The sequence below is a fragment of the Culicoides brevitarsis genome, chromosome 1 (genome assembly GCF_036172545.1).
Source record: "Culicoides brevitarsis isolate CSIRO-B50_1 chromosome 1, AGI_CSIRO_Cbre_v1, whole genome shotgun sequence".
Classification (NCBI taxonomy): Eukaryota; Metazoa; Arthropoda; class Insecta; order Diptera; family Ceratopogonidae; genus Culicoides; species Culicoides brevitarsis.
Genome location: NC_087085.1, coordinates 12897997 through 12915241, shown reverse-complemented (window position 1 = coordinate 12915241; position 17245 = coordinate 12897997). Strand labels below are relative to the sequence as shown.

At 24.7% G+C, this 17245-nt stretch overlaps 1 protein-coding gene across 1 annotated transcript in view; it reads right to left on the bottom strand.

Moving 5' to 3' along the window:
• The window catches only part of LOC134833544 (uncharacterized), a 43985-nt gene extending 27492 nt beyond the window's left edge, over window positions 1-16493 (bottom strand). Inside the window, exons 1-2 of the mRNA XM_063847896.1 lie at window positions 16425-16493; window positions 12311-12846 (exon numbers count right to left, since the gene is read on the bottom strand). Coding sequence (XP_063703966.1) covers window positions 12311-12457 — 147 coding nt within the window. The 5' untranslated portion in view covers window positions 12458-12846; window positions 16425-16493. The remainder of the gene's footprint in view (window positions 1-12310; window positions 12847-16424) is intronic.
• Between the last annotated feature and the right edge of the window lie 752 nt (window positions 16494-17245).

Below are 17245 nucleotides of genomic sequence, written 5' to 3'. Positions count from 1 at the left end.
TGTACCTAAAGAATTATTATTGTAATACGAGAAAATTGTGTTGTGTATAGGAAAATTAAATTAATAAATTATATGCTTAAGTGAGCCATTGAAATATTGTAGAATTATTAAGTAAGAAGGGAAATTTTGTGCAAAGTCAGTTATTTTATAGAGGATTTTTTCCGCAAAATATATTTTAGTTAATTGTGATTTTTTGAGATAATTTTTCATTTTTCTTTATTTCATCTAAAAATAAATTTTATGAAGATTCTGAAGATAAAAAAATCTTTGAATTTATTTATTTTTTTTTTTTTAATTTTTTTCAATATTATTTTACATTTTTTTTTAAATTATATACCAAAAAAGGAAAAATTTCTTCCTCAACTTAACAATTTTTATTAAAATTTCAATAAAAAAAAATATTCTTTGGTTTAAATTAAAATTATAAAATATTTGAAATTAAAAATTATTTAATTTAAAAATTTAATTAATTAAAAATAAAAATTTAATTTTTGAGTTTGTTAGTTCAAAAAAAAAAATAATAATAATAAAATAAATTAAATGCCTATTAATTAAAATAATTTTTTTTTTTATTTTTCAAAGTATTTAATTTTCTTATTTAAATTTTATTTTTTTTTTAATTAAATTCAAAAATAATTTAAATAAAAAAAAAACAAAATAATTAATTAATACTTCAAAAATAAAAAAATAAAAATAATTTAAAATATTTTCAAAAAAATACTGGAGGCTTTTATCTGAAAAAATCACATTTAAATAAATTACTAAATATTTTTTTTAGTTTTAAGCCATGAATTTACGAAGACGGTTGTTTTCTCTTTTAAATATAAATTTAAAATATAAATTTTATTCTATAAATAATAAATTCCATTAAATAAAAAGTGAAAAATAAAATAAATAATAATAAAAGAAACCAAAAACATTTTCAATATTCATTTATAGAACATTTTAAATTTATTCAATAATAAAATTCAGCGACAGCACAAAAGGTTGCTTTGACGTAAATTCAACCTAAATCAAAGGTAACTGAATAGATGCCGCACACACACACTGAAATTTCTGATACAATCATTGTTGGAGCCAAGACAACATAAAATCAAATAAAAACGGAAATAGACTTAGGTAATAATAGACAAATTTTCTTTTATCATGCCACATGCCAAAAACCTACCAAAAAAATCTATAAGGCGCAGACAGGACTGTATTTTATGTGCCTTTATTGGATAACATTGAAGCTTGTATGCCATTATTTATGTTTGGTTATCTCTCTCGGAATGTACTTGAAGCACATGGAACGACAACATGGATAACGAAAAAATAAAAATATATGATTATTACAAAGGAGGAGACAACATACTGCGACTTTTCTACTGTTATGGATCTTTAATTGTGTCATTAAACGCAGGAAAAAGATTATTTTTTGTGATTTTTCGTACGTCACATTTTTACGTTGGCACGTTTTGTGGTTCCAAAAATACTCGAGAGATTTCAAAAAAATTTTTGATTGATAAATAAACTAAATAAGGGGACATTGTGTCATCGCAACATCATTAATTATTGACGTTTTTACGAAAAAAAAAAATATTTAAATGAAATAATAAAAAGTTTAGCTGTTTTTGACATGTTTTCATGCCACATTTGCCACGCCAAGCAGATAACATGCAAAATAGCGTTCAGATTTCTAGGTTTGTTCAGCGATATGGAGGGACAAGGTTAAACATATTCTTTGCTCTTGACACCTTGTCATACCTTCTTTTCTTTTTCGCTGACACACACAACTCAACTATTGATTTTTCCGTGTTTTTTTTTTTGAAGCAACATCATCATGTGCGCGCTAATGTGAGCAAAAGATATGTATTTTGCATGATGATCAAAACAACGATGATTACCCGCCATGAGGAGGATAAATACTAGTTTTGGACGAAAATTCGCATGGAGGCATGAAATGTGGTAACAAGAAAACTTTTTGTGGTTTTTTAATGTATTCCGTTGTATGACAAAAAAAAATTTTTTTTTATTTATTTCTAAAGGTAGGACGTAAAATTTACCTGAAAACTTGCGAGTTTATGAAAAGAGGACAAATATTAAAACGGAAAAACGAAAAACACAAGGGATTGTGCCTTAAATTTATTATTTTGCCATGTTTTGTTGGAATATAATGAAAAACAATTCTCCTGGTACCATTCAGTTTCTCGTACCCTTTTATTTATTAATAAAATTGATTTTCTATTATTTTAGTCGTTTTTGCGCCGGTAACTTCAAAAAACAACAACAACAATACCAGCCAATTTGCCTTCCATAAAGAACTTGATCCAGACGAGCTTTTTTTTCCCTTTAATTCCAAAAATAATTTCCTTCGAAACACAATGAAAATGAAGAATGACAGGTTTGTCACATAAACGAAAAAAAATTTTTTTGCAAGGCAAGCACATTAAAAATGCTTGAAAATCAATGCGCAGATAATAAGCTAACAATAAATGTCCTATAAATCAACGATGAATAAAAAATGAGTAGAATATTTTTTTTTGTTCACTATGATTTATTGTTAATATATTGTTCCTTTTTTGTCCGTGTGTTCGACAAAATATTTTCTGCACACAGAAAAAAAAGTTAAAAATTGAAATTTATTTTGGACAGAAAAAAATTGGATTTTTCGAATATCAATTTATTTTACATTTTTTTTTGTCTCTTGGCAGTCTACAACTCAGTATCAGTTGAGGAGCAGCACTCAACTAAATATTAATAAAATATTTCAACTTCATGTCGGTTCATATTTCGCAAAAGGATAAATATTGGCACGATTGAAAAGAGAAGTCTTTGTTACGGGTTTTGCAGGAAAATTGTTTACGGACAAAAAATAAAGGTATTTAAGCTATTTTTTGCGATAAAAGTGGTTGCATCAGCCAAAAAATGTGTGATTTATGACAAGGAAGTCTACTCTTTGTGTATTGTAAATTGAAAAATATTGTGAAAATTATTTCTTGATTTTTTCTCAAAAAAAAAAATAAAAAATAAATAAATAAATAATTAAATAAATAAAAAACAAAATAATATAAATTAAAAAATAAGATTTTAAGATTAAAAAAATTATTTTTAATTAAAAATATTTAATTACCTAAATAATGGTAAACTTTATAATAAAATATTTTTTTAAGTTTAAATAATTTTATTAATTATTACATTTAAAAAATATTTGGAAAAAAATTATTTTATCAACTGGATAAATAAAAATATGGATTAAAATACATTTTATTAATTTTTTAGTTAATTTTTTTAATATTAAAAAAAATTCCAAAAAAAAATTTATTAAAAACAATTTTTAAAAATTTATGAATTTTTTATTTATTTAAATAAATAAATTTTTATAAATTGATTTTATGATTTTAATTAATTTTTGTTATTTTTTGTCAAATATTTTTTTTTTAAATGTTTAATTTTTTAAAAATTTTAAATTAATTTATTTCATATTTTTATTTGTTTAAAAAATTTTCAAGTAAATAAATAAATAATTTATTTAAATATTAAAAAAAACTTTCAAAATTTTTTTTTTGAAAAATATTATTTATTATAAATTATTTATTACATAATTTTAGTTCTTAAAATTTATTTTTTTTTTATTTTCAGAAAAAAATCAGGATAAAACTTTCGTCGAATCATAAAATCAATTTCTACAACGTCATCAAAACCTCAACTTCCAAAGAAGCTTAAAAAATTTTCTTTGTTAAAGTGGCAATTTTGCACCTACTTTTGTCAATTGCTTTTTCAACATAAGAGAAAATCCGCAAATATTTATTATTGAATTATAGATCATCAAACTGTCTGTCGTTTTGCCACCTTTTTCACTTTTAAGAGGATTACAAGTTTCAAGTGTGGCATACGAAAGGCTTCACTGCACTTTCAAAAGTTCTTTAAAGGTCATAGGTTATCAACAGACTCTTTTTGTGTTTCACATTGATAACTCTTGAGATCTTTTATACTTCTTTAAATATTCATCAAGATTTTTTTTTGTGTTGAATATTTTTTGCATGCACTTTATTTATAAAAGGCGAACACAAAATGAATGCACTTACAAAAGGATTACAAGGATGGAGTAACTTGTTAAGGATTAAGTACAGCAAAAAAAAGTTTTCAAGAGATTTCTTCATGTTTACAAGTTACGTTACACGGGATTACGTGAATGTGCTTCGATCTGGTGTCCGGAGAGATTTGCGATATTTTTAATTAAAAAAGCATTAAAAAAAACCTGTCTGGTTGCATATAGCAACAAAATGCATTATTTATGTGTTCCCGATAATGGAATAGAAACAATAAACAACTTTGTGCTTATTTTGGGACAAAAACTTTTTCTGTACTGCGGGACATGCACAGCAAAAATTGATTATTGTTCGCAAAATGTTCCATTTACACCATTTTCGCATGATGTGTGCATGTAAAAGTGTTCCCATTCATTCGATTATTTCCAATAATAATTTTGTGTTTGTTCGTCGTCGATGGTTTCGTCAATTTGTGCCAAAAATTGCCGCTCTAAAACTGGAACAATCAACGTTTTTTGCCGATTTTTTGCTGTTTTTGGGTGAAATGTGGTTCGTTCATTAAGCAGGAGGTAATAAAGTACCATCCGCCTCCTCCCTTCAATTATAATTTTTCGCATCATCCCGTCCACAGGTAATAAAAATCGGTCCTTTTTTTCATCATAAATATTTATCGTTACACCAGATGTCAATTTTTGGCCTTAATTTACGTTTTTTTTTTTGCTGAAGGTAATAATCGCATAATCTGATGATGAGACGACTTTGAATCAATGAATGCCTAGGGGATCGGCAGCCATGTGAACATGCACGTAATTGGACAAAAGGGAGTTAGTGACCGAAAATAAGGAAAGCACGTGTTGACTGCGGGATTATTTATTGCGATTACGAGCATTCAAGGTCAGTTTTTTACGTGGGCGAAGGAAGAAACAGGAAAAAAGCCAAAAAATAAAAGGAAGGAAGTCAAAATGTGTCGATAAAAAGGATTTTAGCAATTATTTCAGGTAAATTTTGTTTCATTTGAAGCAAAAAAATTCTTTTTTAACAGAAAATGCGTAATTTTTTTTTTATTTTTTATGTCACAACAGCTGTGCGACCTACAATAATTTGCATTTTATCAAGAAAAACATCGTAAATCAGAAGCAAGCTTAAAAGAACATCATTATTGACGTATAATAAGCTCCCTCACATTTGCCATAAACAACATTAGACACACATACTCACACGATGGAAACGTAATAATATTAATAATAATGCGAAATGTGCACGATGATGCTGATAAAAGTTAAAATACTGAAATTGATTTAAGTTTATTGTGAGTGGGAAAGACATCATTGATGCGCGCACGGAGAAAAATGAGTTGCTTTTAAAGGAAAGTCGATCTCTTACATTGATTATATTTAAATTTATGTCTATTTTATATTCAATCCGAGATATTGCGATGTGTTTGCAAGTAAACAACAACAACCGAAGGAAGCCCTGGCAACGTCAAACTCATTCAACGAACACAAAAATCCAACAAGGAGGGTAGCAAAGTAATGTTTCATTGCAAATTTATGTACATCTGTGTTTATTTACGGGAGAAGCTTTAAAGCGATATGCGGTCATATTTATTGGAGAAATGTTTCCAGTAATATAATTAAAATGGAACGTCGAGTGAAAATTGGTTTGCATCAGTTTTCACTCAAGATTGGAATGGAGTGATTCGATTGCTTTTGCACATGATTGGAAAACTAATTGAATGAATATGCGGAGGTAGAGACTAAAAGAGTGATTGCTGGATTTTATTACAATTTGGAGTGACATGACAGGCGATGGATATAGGGAACCAGGAGCGATTTTTAAATATTTTAATACTTTATAGCAAATAAAATGAAAAAAATGTCAAATTTTGAAGCATGTTCCAAATAACATGAAAAAAATATTTTTTTTAAATTGAAAATGGGAATTTTCAAAATTAAAATAAATTATTAAAAATTATATTAAATTAATATTATTATTGATTAATTTTATTAATTAATTAATTAATTAATTAATTTAATTAATTTATTTTATGAATTTTTTATTAAATTAACTATTTTAGCACGAAAATTGATAATTTTTATTTTTTTAAATTAATTTATAATTTTTATAATACTTTTTATACAAAATAATTTAAATAAAAATAAAAATTGTAAAAAAAATAAATTAAAGTTTTATAATTCTAATAATTTTTTTAAAAAATTGATAAATTTAATTTTTATTTAATTTATTTTTTTTTCAAATTTGGTATAAAATTAATGAAAATTTACAAAACAAAAAAAAATTTATCGAATTATTTTTTTTTGTTTGATAAAATATAAATTAATTAAATTTTAAATTTTTTATTTCTTCAAATATCAAGGAGATTTTGATGAAAATCATCTTTGGAATGAATATTTATTCAATTTTAGCTTTGAAATCCATCAAAAGTTTTTTAGATCTTGACTTGAAAAATTTCATGACCGTTTTTATTTTTTTTTCGAAAAACGGTCAAGGAAAAATTTTTTTTTTTTTATTTCTTCAAGAATCAAGGAGATTTTGATGGAAATCATCTTTAGAATGAATATTTATTCAATTTTAGCTTTGAAATCCATCAAAAGTTTGTTAGATCTTGACTTGAAAAATTTCATGACCGTTTTAATTTTTTTTTTGAAAAACGGTCAAGGAAAAAAAAATTTTTTTTATTTCTTCAAGAATCAAGGAGATTTTGATGGAAATCATCTTTAGAATGAATATTTATTCAATTTTAGCTTTGAAATCCATCAAAAGTTGATTGAAACTTGAAAAATTTACGTATTTTTTACGTATTTTATACCTATCATAAAATTTGATATTTTTAGCTTTCTTCTCATTGTAGACTTGAAAAATTTCATGACCGAAAATTTTTTTTTTATTTCTTCAAGAATCAAGGAGATTTTGATGAATTGGTTTATTTTAAATTGAATTTTAATTTAAATTGATTAATTTTAATTTAATTTATTTTTAATTTATTTTTAATTTAATTTTAATTTAATTTAATTTAAATTATATTTAACTTCAATTTAATTATAAATATTCGAATCTTTAGAATTGAGATATTTATTCAATTTTAGGGAAATTGAAATGAGCAGTATGAAATTGTAAACTGAGGACTACAATAAACATTAAGTATGTAATATCAAAATGCGGTATAGTATATCGTTCTTTAGACGACTACTTTTTCTATTTTTTTATTTTCAAATGAAATTTTACAAATTTTTATTAAATTCCATTTCTGTTTATTTGATAACTTCAAACAAAAACAAGTAAACAAACGAATTAAAAAGAATTCCTCAGTCAGCAAAATTACTAAAATCAATAAATTCTTCCGTTCTTATCGAAATTGAACAAATAACTTCTGCAACTGCAAGCAACTTTTCATTATTTAAAATCGTCTCAATTTTACAAGCATTTATTTCCCGGAACATAAAAAGAATTTCAAAAGTCAAGAAACTTGAAACGACGAATTAATTCCACTCTCCGTTCGAAACAAATGCACTTGCTTCACATAACAAATGGACATGCTACTGACCAATTCATTCGTTATTTTCTACAATTTTATAACAATTTTTTACTTGTTCATGGAATTGTTTACGAAAAAAAGCAGACGACAAAACGACATTATCGTTCCGAGTCATCGACATTCCAGTTGTGGTGATTCCTTCTTCCTTGTCCGTAAATACTTTGTGAAACAATACGATCAAATTACGTGTAATTCGACTTCCTTACTATTTCTTGAACTGAAATTCAACCAGATATGTGGACATTTTAAGTCCGATAAGGATGACTGGCGTCGTCATTCGCGATAAATAATTTAAAAGAAATTTTTTTCCCAGTTTTTTTTACTTTTCACTTGACTTGTCACGAAAATTTTGTTCGATAAAAGCTCATGAATCAATTTTCTTTAGTCTCTAGTCAATTGTTTGTCTATCGAAGAGTGTATTCTTCTTCATTTCCTGATGCAGAGAAAAAAAGAAGAAAAAAATTCAAATAACAAACTTCCATTAGTATCAGGTGTATTGTCGACTGTTGATGGGGTAACATGCAGTAAGATAGAGCGAAATAATGATATATGCTGGATAAAGTTCAAATTGCAAGTACATAAATCAATCATTGCTGACAAAACTTTTTTTTTCTCTCACTTGCTTGAACAATGGCTCCAAGCGTTATTTTATGCAAGTTTTCAATTATTTGCTCCGAGCTTGCTTGATCAATGGATTGCGAATCGTCTCTCGGTCGTTTAATGGAAAAAACGTCAAAATTCGACGTGCAATTTTGATTGTGTCAGTCGAGCGATGAGCGATGCAACAAAAGTAGTGCAAGAAAATTGTCTTACAAGTCATGTAGACTATAAATAATAAAGTTTTTTGTGATATTTTTCTGATATTTCGTGACTGAAATTCAACTTTTCGTTGGATGTTCGGCGAAAGAACGAAACGAAAGACACGAAAATGAAAGAAAAAAGTTTAAATGTTCGACAAACATTTTAGAAAATTATGTCATCCATCAATGAAACACGGAAATTTTATTTTTAAATTAAAAAAAAAACTTTCTTTTAAAATTTTTTTATGTAAATTTCACATAAATTACATAATAATCGATTCCTAAAAAAAAATTAATTCAAATTTAATTGCTGAACCATTAAATTTTCACACTATTGTCTTTTTTTCTACTCCAATTCCAGCTGCCAAGAAAAATTTCCTTTCCCAACAAATTACAATAATAACCCTTTACAAGCAAAAAAATAATAAACACAAAATTTTCCATCAACGCATGGGTTCTTTTGATTCTCTAACTTGATTATGGAGCAATTATACTACTCTACTTCGTTTTTTTTTATTTTTTGTGTATTTATAAATGAAATGTTTTAATCAAGCAGCAAAAAGTTTTCTTTTTGAATGGTAAACTATTTGCTTGGAATTTCTTTCGTACATCGTTCTGTAATTAACGTGGAGGAATGAAAATTTCTTCTTTAGCATTGCCTGTTTGTTGAGGAAAATTTGCGTGTCAAAAACAAACTTTTATAAATACGACAATAAATATACAAAATCAACAGAATGTCTGTTATTAGAGAAGAAAAGAAGACAGGAATTGTTGAAATGGAAATTTAACGTAAATTTTGAAATTATCTAGTTTTTGCGAGAGTTTTGTAAATAATTTGTTTGTTGCGAAAAGTTAACGCACAAGTATTGGAAAAACATCCGAAAACTATCAAAATTAATTATTATTCTCATGTTTTTCGAGGAATTGGGAAGATAAAAGTTTCATATATGAAGGAAAGATTTTACTCGAGTGTAAAGATATTATCAAAGTTGATATGTAAGTTTAATGAAATGGAATTATTTAGGAAACTTTTGTTTTGCAAACTTTCTTATTTTCGTAAAGAAATTATTTTTAATTGGCTTACATTTTTCTCGACATTTTTTAAGTTAATTATAAGAAAAATGTTATATAAAAAAAAATAAAAATAAATTTTATGAATTTTTTTCAAAATATTTTAACCAATAAAATAAAAAAATATTTAATTTTTTAAATAAAAATAAAATTTTAACTTTCATTTAATTTAAAAAATATTTCGTTAAAGAAAAATTAAAATATTTAAAGTAAATAATAAAAAATATTTAATTATTTAATTTTTCTTTAAAGAAATTTTTTAAAAATAAATAAAAATTTTATTTTTTAAATTCTTTAATTTTAATTTCTTATTTTTTTCATTATTTAATTTAGTTAAAAAATAACAAAAAGTTAATTTTTTTAAAAATTAAGTCAACTAATATTTTTTTTAATTTTAAATTTTTAAATTGAATAATTTTTTTTTTGCGATTTATTTTAAATTAAAATTTTAATTTCAAATTAAAATTAATTTTTTCTAATTTAATTTAATTTTTCGCAATTTAATTTAATTTATTTTTAATTTAATTTTAATTTATTTTTAATTTAATTTTAATTTAATTTAAAATTCAATTTTTTTATCTTTATAAATTTAATTGAAAATTAATTATAAATATTCAAAATATTTTTTTTTAAATTTTTTATTTTTTTTTGTTAATTTTATATTCTTTCAAAATATTTCATCCAATAAAATAAACATCTTCCAATTTTCGTAATAAATCAAATTTTATCAGTTCATGACTGCATTGAACTTTGTTAAAATTCAAAGTTTGTTGTGTACTTCACTCAATTCCGTTTTCTATGAAAAACGTGATTTTCCAATCAAACGTGCACACCTTCAAAGTAAATAAAAGGATGAAATCGCAAAAAAAAAATAAAATAAAATTGATCGTCACAATTGCAATTCTCTTAGTTAGTTTTTTAAAAAAAATCTCATTGGACACTTCATTTCTTGTAGAGGAAAAAAAAAATAATAAAAAAAAAGCAAAATCATCACATTTCTGTTCATTTCAAGTTTTATTTAATTTTCTATCTTTCTTCCCTTGTAACGTGGTCGAGAACTGACAATGTTAGTCCAGCTTTTTTATCTCCTTTATTTTATTGGGAAACTTTTTCAATCTGCTCCGAGTACAAGTAAGTTTTCAATAAATTTCGAAGAAAAAAAAAATCGAATAAACTTTAAACTAGGTTATCATTGGATCGTGGCAAAAGAATGTTATTGGAATGGAAAATGGACAGATAACGTGTTGTTACTTGTTATTTAATGTTTATGTGTTTACAAGACTTTTTTCTCATTTTCTTGTCCAATATGTCACTTTTTTGGCACAAAGTTCGGCAAAATCATACTTTGTCACGATGACAGACAGAAAAAAGTGAGTTTTGCCGAATTATTGTTTGCTAAAAAGGAAATAGTCACAAAACTTTAATGAACTGTGAAAAATTGAGTGAGGTTTTGAAAAGGTAGCAGGTTAAAGTGAAAGAATTTCTCATTGACACGCAAATAATAAATTGTATTGTATTTCGATTCATTATCACATTTAACCTTTTTTTCACTGTGCTCGTTATTCGTACTTTATGACGACGGAGGAATAAATATCTGCGGTTTATTCCTTTTGTGTCGTAAAATGAATGGATCGAGCGCGCCAGGTTATCGTCTTACTAATGATGAGCATTAACGAGTAATTTTATGGCGTTGCGAGCATTGACACGTGTTTCGATGTTGACAGGTTGACAAGATGCCAGCGACCCAATTCACGTTCTTCTTTATTTGTTCCAAAAGTGCTTTCGAGCATATTTTCTTGAATTTGTGATCGCGACTTAGCTCAGTCAATATTTTGCTAACGAAAATCGTGACATTCTTCCAATCAAATCTTGATAAGCGCAAAATTTTGTTGGTTGTCAACATTTGACGACAGTCAAAAACCTCGTTTCTTATGCGTTCTCACATGTCGCGTGTGCCCGTTGTTAATGCCTCCATTTGCCAAACATTTACATTTACCGCGAGCTTCCTTTTTGTGCGCATAAATAATTTTGACAAGCCTTGGAATAGTATAATTTTTTTTTAATTATGGGCAATTATTTTTTAATTATAAAAATTAATAATTAATGAAAAAATTAAATTAATTTAATTATAATGAAATAATTTTTTATTTTAATTTTTAATTTATTAAATTAATTTAAATGTATAAAAATTAAATTTAAAAAAAATTTTCAAAATTACCCATACAAATTTAATTATTTAATAAAATTATTAAAAAATTAATTAAAAAAAAAAAAAATAATAAAAAAAAATTAATGAATAATAATTTTGGCAATAGCTGGCAATAATTTTTTTCTCATATTTTTCAAAAAAAAAAATTTTTTTAAATTTATTATTATTAATTTTTTTTTTAAATTTATTCGTGGCAATATTTTAAAAAAATTAATTGAAATAAAAAAAAAAAAATAAATCCTTAAATAATAAAAAAATATGTATAAATTTAATTGAAAAAGATTAAAATTCGGAGATTTTTATTATTAATTATTAAATTAAAAAAGTTTAATTTATTAATTTTAATTATTTAATTAATTTTAATTTAAATATTTTAGTTTAATTATTAATTTAAAATTTTATTTAATTTTTAAAATTATTTTTTTATTTATTTATTTTAATTTTTATAATTTTATTTTTAATTTTTATACGTAAATAAATATGATTGAAAAATACTGAGTATTGTTCCAAGGCTCAGATTTCAACACAAAAAAAAAAGATTTTTTATGACAATAAATGTTTGTTTGCTTTTAGCGAACGCGGCACACCACATCAAACCAGCAACAACACAAAACAAAGACAGTGAGGAGGGTTTTTTACTTACGATTTTATGGTGCAAAGCTGTGAGTTCTCGTTCAGTCACTTTACGACTTGCTTGCTCACGTCTCCGTTGTCTAAACTGACTATACTTGTATGCCAATATTGCTCCTGGCAATGTAATTACTTCTAATGATTTTCTACCGAATGGCATTATTATTTTTTTTTCTGTGTTGGCGAAGAAGATGAGTGACGAAGACAAGATTTTTTTTTGCTCCTTTTTGCGGTGTGTCGTTAATGGAAGCGGATGATAAAATGTTTCCTTGTTTGTTACACTTTTTATTTATTAATATTTTTTTTGTACACGTTTATTTATAAATAAAATGATGCACATTTACTGCATTTTTGACCTATTTTCCACTTTTATTATTAATAATATTTATGGGGATCGTGTATCATAATTATCGTAATTTTTTTTTTATTTTACTTTTTTTTGACACTTATTTTTACGAAATTACCATCATTACTCACTTTTTTTTAAAAATATTAAATTTTTGTGTGTTTCGTTCTACGACACATTTTTGTTTTAAACTCATGCATGATCTATATTTTTTTGTGGAAACGAAAAAAAAACAAAAAAAAATATTATTTATAAATTTTCACCATGAAATTGTCTGTTATTTATTGATTCTCTTCATCATCGTCGTCATATCATCACGACTTGTATTCGAGGGTCGGTTCTTCAAAGTGCACTCTTCGCGCTACAAATAAATTTATTTTTGTGCAATTTCGTGCACTAATATCCGCATTTCGTTCACACGTTGCAAACACACACAAAAACTGCATCAAATTCGATCCCAGTGGCAACTAAATCGATTGATCAACATAAATAAAAAGCAATTTCGATGAGTTTTTTTTTTGTTTTGGTTTTTATTTTGTCGTTGTTGTGCTTTTGTAGCGAAAAATTGGAATTCAATTGGGACGAATAAATCTTTGAATCATTCATTAAACAAATCACCGCCATCATTGTCGAGAAATAATTTTGCATTTACGAAAATTAGAGTTTAATGAAAAGTTGAATAATGTAGTGTCGGGTGTGTGTGCTTTTTGCATTCAAATACGAAAGAAATAAGAGATGATAATTAAGTTTAAATGCTGATGGCAATTTTCTTATTTTTTGTGTATTTAATATAAATTGTTACATTAAAATACGAGAAAACAGGCGTTTCCATGTATTTTTTTTTAAATATTTATATTTTTTTGTATATTATTTTTACATTTAATTTTATTCGAAAATTTTTAAAAATTTCTTACTTTTTTTAATTTTTAATTTATTTTTTTTAATTAAAACTTTTTAATAATTTTTAACAATTTTTTTATTTTTTTTTTTAAATGAAAAAAAGAATTTTTGTTTATTTTTTTTATTTGATTTTAAAACTTTGAAAAATGTGTGTTAAAATTATTATTTAATTTTTAAAAAAATTAATATTTTAAAAATTTTAATTCCTTTTAAATTAAAATTTCATTATTAAATATTTAAATTATTATTTAATTTAAAATTGACAAAAAAAATTTTTTTCTTGATTTTTAAAAGAAAATTATATTATTTCTAACGAATTATTTTTTACTTTATTTACACTTTTTGAACTTTAAAATAAATTTAAAAAAAAAGTTATAAAATAATATCTTAACTAAAATTTAAATAATTTTATTTAGTAAAAAAAAATTTTTCTTATCGTATCGTAATTTTATTATTTTTTTTAATTTTTTGGAGATTAAAATTAATTTTTTATTATTAAAAAAAAATTATTGAAAAAAAATTCCAAAATAAAAGAAATTATTTCAGATAAAAACCAAATAAAATTTAATGAATAATCAATTTTTTTTTAATTCAAAAAATATTTTTAAAAAGAAAATGCGGAAACACATAAAAAATTTTGCAAAAAATATTCAATACACGATGTCCCTTCAATCATCCGTCGAAAAATTTCCATCCAAAAACACAAAAATCATCAATCATTTCTCGAGAAACCAAAAACTGTAACATTATACAACAAGAAATGTTAATCTAAAATCAATTTTCTAACATTCCTCTGACAAACACGGACAAACATATTGGCTTTGCATGATTACTTTCCTTTTACGTTTCACACCAATAACCATCGTCCTCTTTCTTTTCCGTTAAAAAAAGCAAAGAAAAAAAAAAGTGAAATCCCCTCCAAAACCAATATATAATCGGATTTACTTTTGATCCTTTTCGCGTTGCGTTCTTTCCTTTTACAAGCATATTTTTTTTCGACTATCTGCCCATTTGTTTATATTTACGACGATGCGATATTATTTCGTTAAATTTCTGACAGTAAAGTATATTTTATTATTATGGCATTTAGGTACGTTACCGAGAAAAAGGAATTATTTTTGTGAAGAGATTGACATTGAACATCGCTTTGCGCTTTCCGATATGCAACAGAAATGCCACGCTTGAAATGAAATAACAATAAATTTTCCGAATGGGCGGCGTTGTAAACAAGGTTTTAAATTTTTATCTGCTGAATAAATTTTTTTCGATGTAAAATCAAGGATCTGACTGTGCTTTTAATTAAAAAATTTCTATAAATAGACGAAAAATATTTGTTTTAGATTTTTTTTTGTTGTTTTTTGGATAATTAAAATGTAAAATTTAAACGTTTCAGGTCATTGATTTTTTGTTTCTTTTCAATTTATTCATGAACATTTCATCCATATTCATCGTCTTTATTTATGTTACAATAGAACTAAAATTTATCTCTTTTAATCCATTAAAAGTTTTATTTTTGTTTCATTTATTCCGTTCGCTCCTCATTCATTTCAGACGCACACGATGAAGGAAGAAAACAAAAAATAAATGGCTTTTAATGGAAAATTTTGTCTAAAATTTATTGCCTTTCATGCCGAAATTGTACATGAAAAAGTTGCCAGCTACCTTTTTTGTGTTCGAGCTCATATTTGACTAATTTTTATGTGTTTTTTCTCTATGTTATTCTCAAATTCATACATATTCCTGATGGTTAGCAATCAAGCAAGCCGTCGACTCGCATAATAACAAAGCTTGAAATACTGCAAATAATGTCACGTAAGGCTAAAATTAGAATCGTAAAAATATTCCTCTTGGCTGTGGAAGGCATCACATGTGTTGAACATTTTTTTCAGGGACATTTTTTTTCGGTTGGTTATCAAAAAAAAAAAAAATACCAGGCGTGCCCATGAAAAATTTTCCTTTTATTTTATTGAGACGTCGGAATTCCTAAAAAAAAAATTTTTTTTCTGGCAACTTTAGACGAAAAATGTACAAAAAAGGCGATAAAATAATCATATATGAAAATAACCGGAAGACATTTGCTGCGAGCGGTAAGCGATTTAAATAGACATTTATTTTAACTTTTTTTCTCTCGCTTTTATCGCGGTTGCATACAAAAAAAAAATCCTTGACAACTGATTACAATGGTGAATACAAACTTTTCTTTTCCATTCATTTTTAACCCCATTTACAGTAAAGTGCATTTTATTCCGGGAAAATTGTAGAATTTTGTTTAACAGCACTTTAAAATATTCACTGAGCAAAGATAAATCATTGTTGCTTGTCTTTTATAAAATTTTTATTTCATTTTTTTTAAAGAAACGAGGAAAAAAGTGCAATAGATGTCAAGTAATGGCGCGAAATGATACTTGCTATGAGCAATTCCCGAGCTGCCAAGCACACTTGAATGACTTTTCTACTCCGTTTCACGTTTTGATATTAAAACATGGGCACTTTATAATTCCTTGCAATCATTTTCACATAACATTAACATAATTACCGCAATTTTTCACATTCTTCGCTTTCGACTTCACAAAAAATCACTTTATTCCACATGTGTGTCAATTTTCATCAATTTTCTTCAAATCTGTTACTGAAAGGCACACAAAAAAAAATAATAACATCTTCTGTATCTCGCTGTGTAATAATAAAATATATGATTGATTTTTTTCTTTGCCTTTTTTTGTTTTTATATTTATTTATTTTTTTTTTTTTGGCAAGAGTGAAGCAATGAGTTCCGACCTTTTAGCAATGATAACTGGCAGTGATGAGCGATTTTTATGATGAATATTGGCGAAAACAGGAGTTAAGGACGTGTTTCAAGTGAAAATTTGGCTTTTCTTACACTGGAGAGTCACAAAACAATTCTTTTCATTTGTAACGGGGAACACGAACGAGGGTTTTTTCGATGCATTCACCGCGAAATCCGAGAACAAACTGATTGAGGCAGACGCAACGAGTAACAAAAATTTGTGTATTTTGTGAGAGGAAAAGTTTTTCTTGTGTTTGCGTTGCGTGCACGACGGTCTACAGTTGGGAAAAGTTTAATGTTTACAATTTGAATTGCGCTTGTGTTGGTGGGTGTGCAAAAATTCCTTTGTTTCGTTGTGTGCGTTGATGGAATGGAAAGGTGTACGAATTTCCAATGGGCATTAGGGGTTGGAGTAAAAAATTTATTTTGAACCTAAAAAATAATAAAAATATTAATTTATAAAAATATTTTAATTTTTTTTAATAAAATAATTAAAAATTAATTAAAATTAAATTAAACTTAAATTAAATTTTAATTTTAATTAAAATATTAATTTTTTAAAAATTTATTTGTTCAATTTTTAATTAAAAATATTTATTTGCTTTTTTTTTTATTAAAATAAAAATCTAAAACACGAATTAAAATTATTTTTTTTAATTACTTAATTTAATTTAATTACTTTAAATTTAATTTGATTTAATTTAAATTTAATTTAAAAAATAAAAAAAATATTTTATTAAATAATAAAAATTAAATTAAAAACATTTTAATTTTAAATTAAATTTAATTAAATAAAAATGTTTTTAATTTAATTTTTATTAAAAATTTATTATATTTAATTTTAATTAAAAAATTATTAAATTTAAATTTAAAAAATTATTAAATTTAAATTATTAAATAATTTTTTTTTTAAA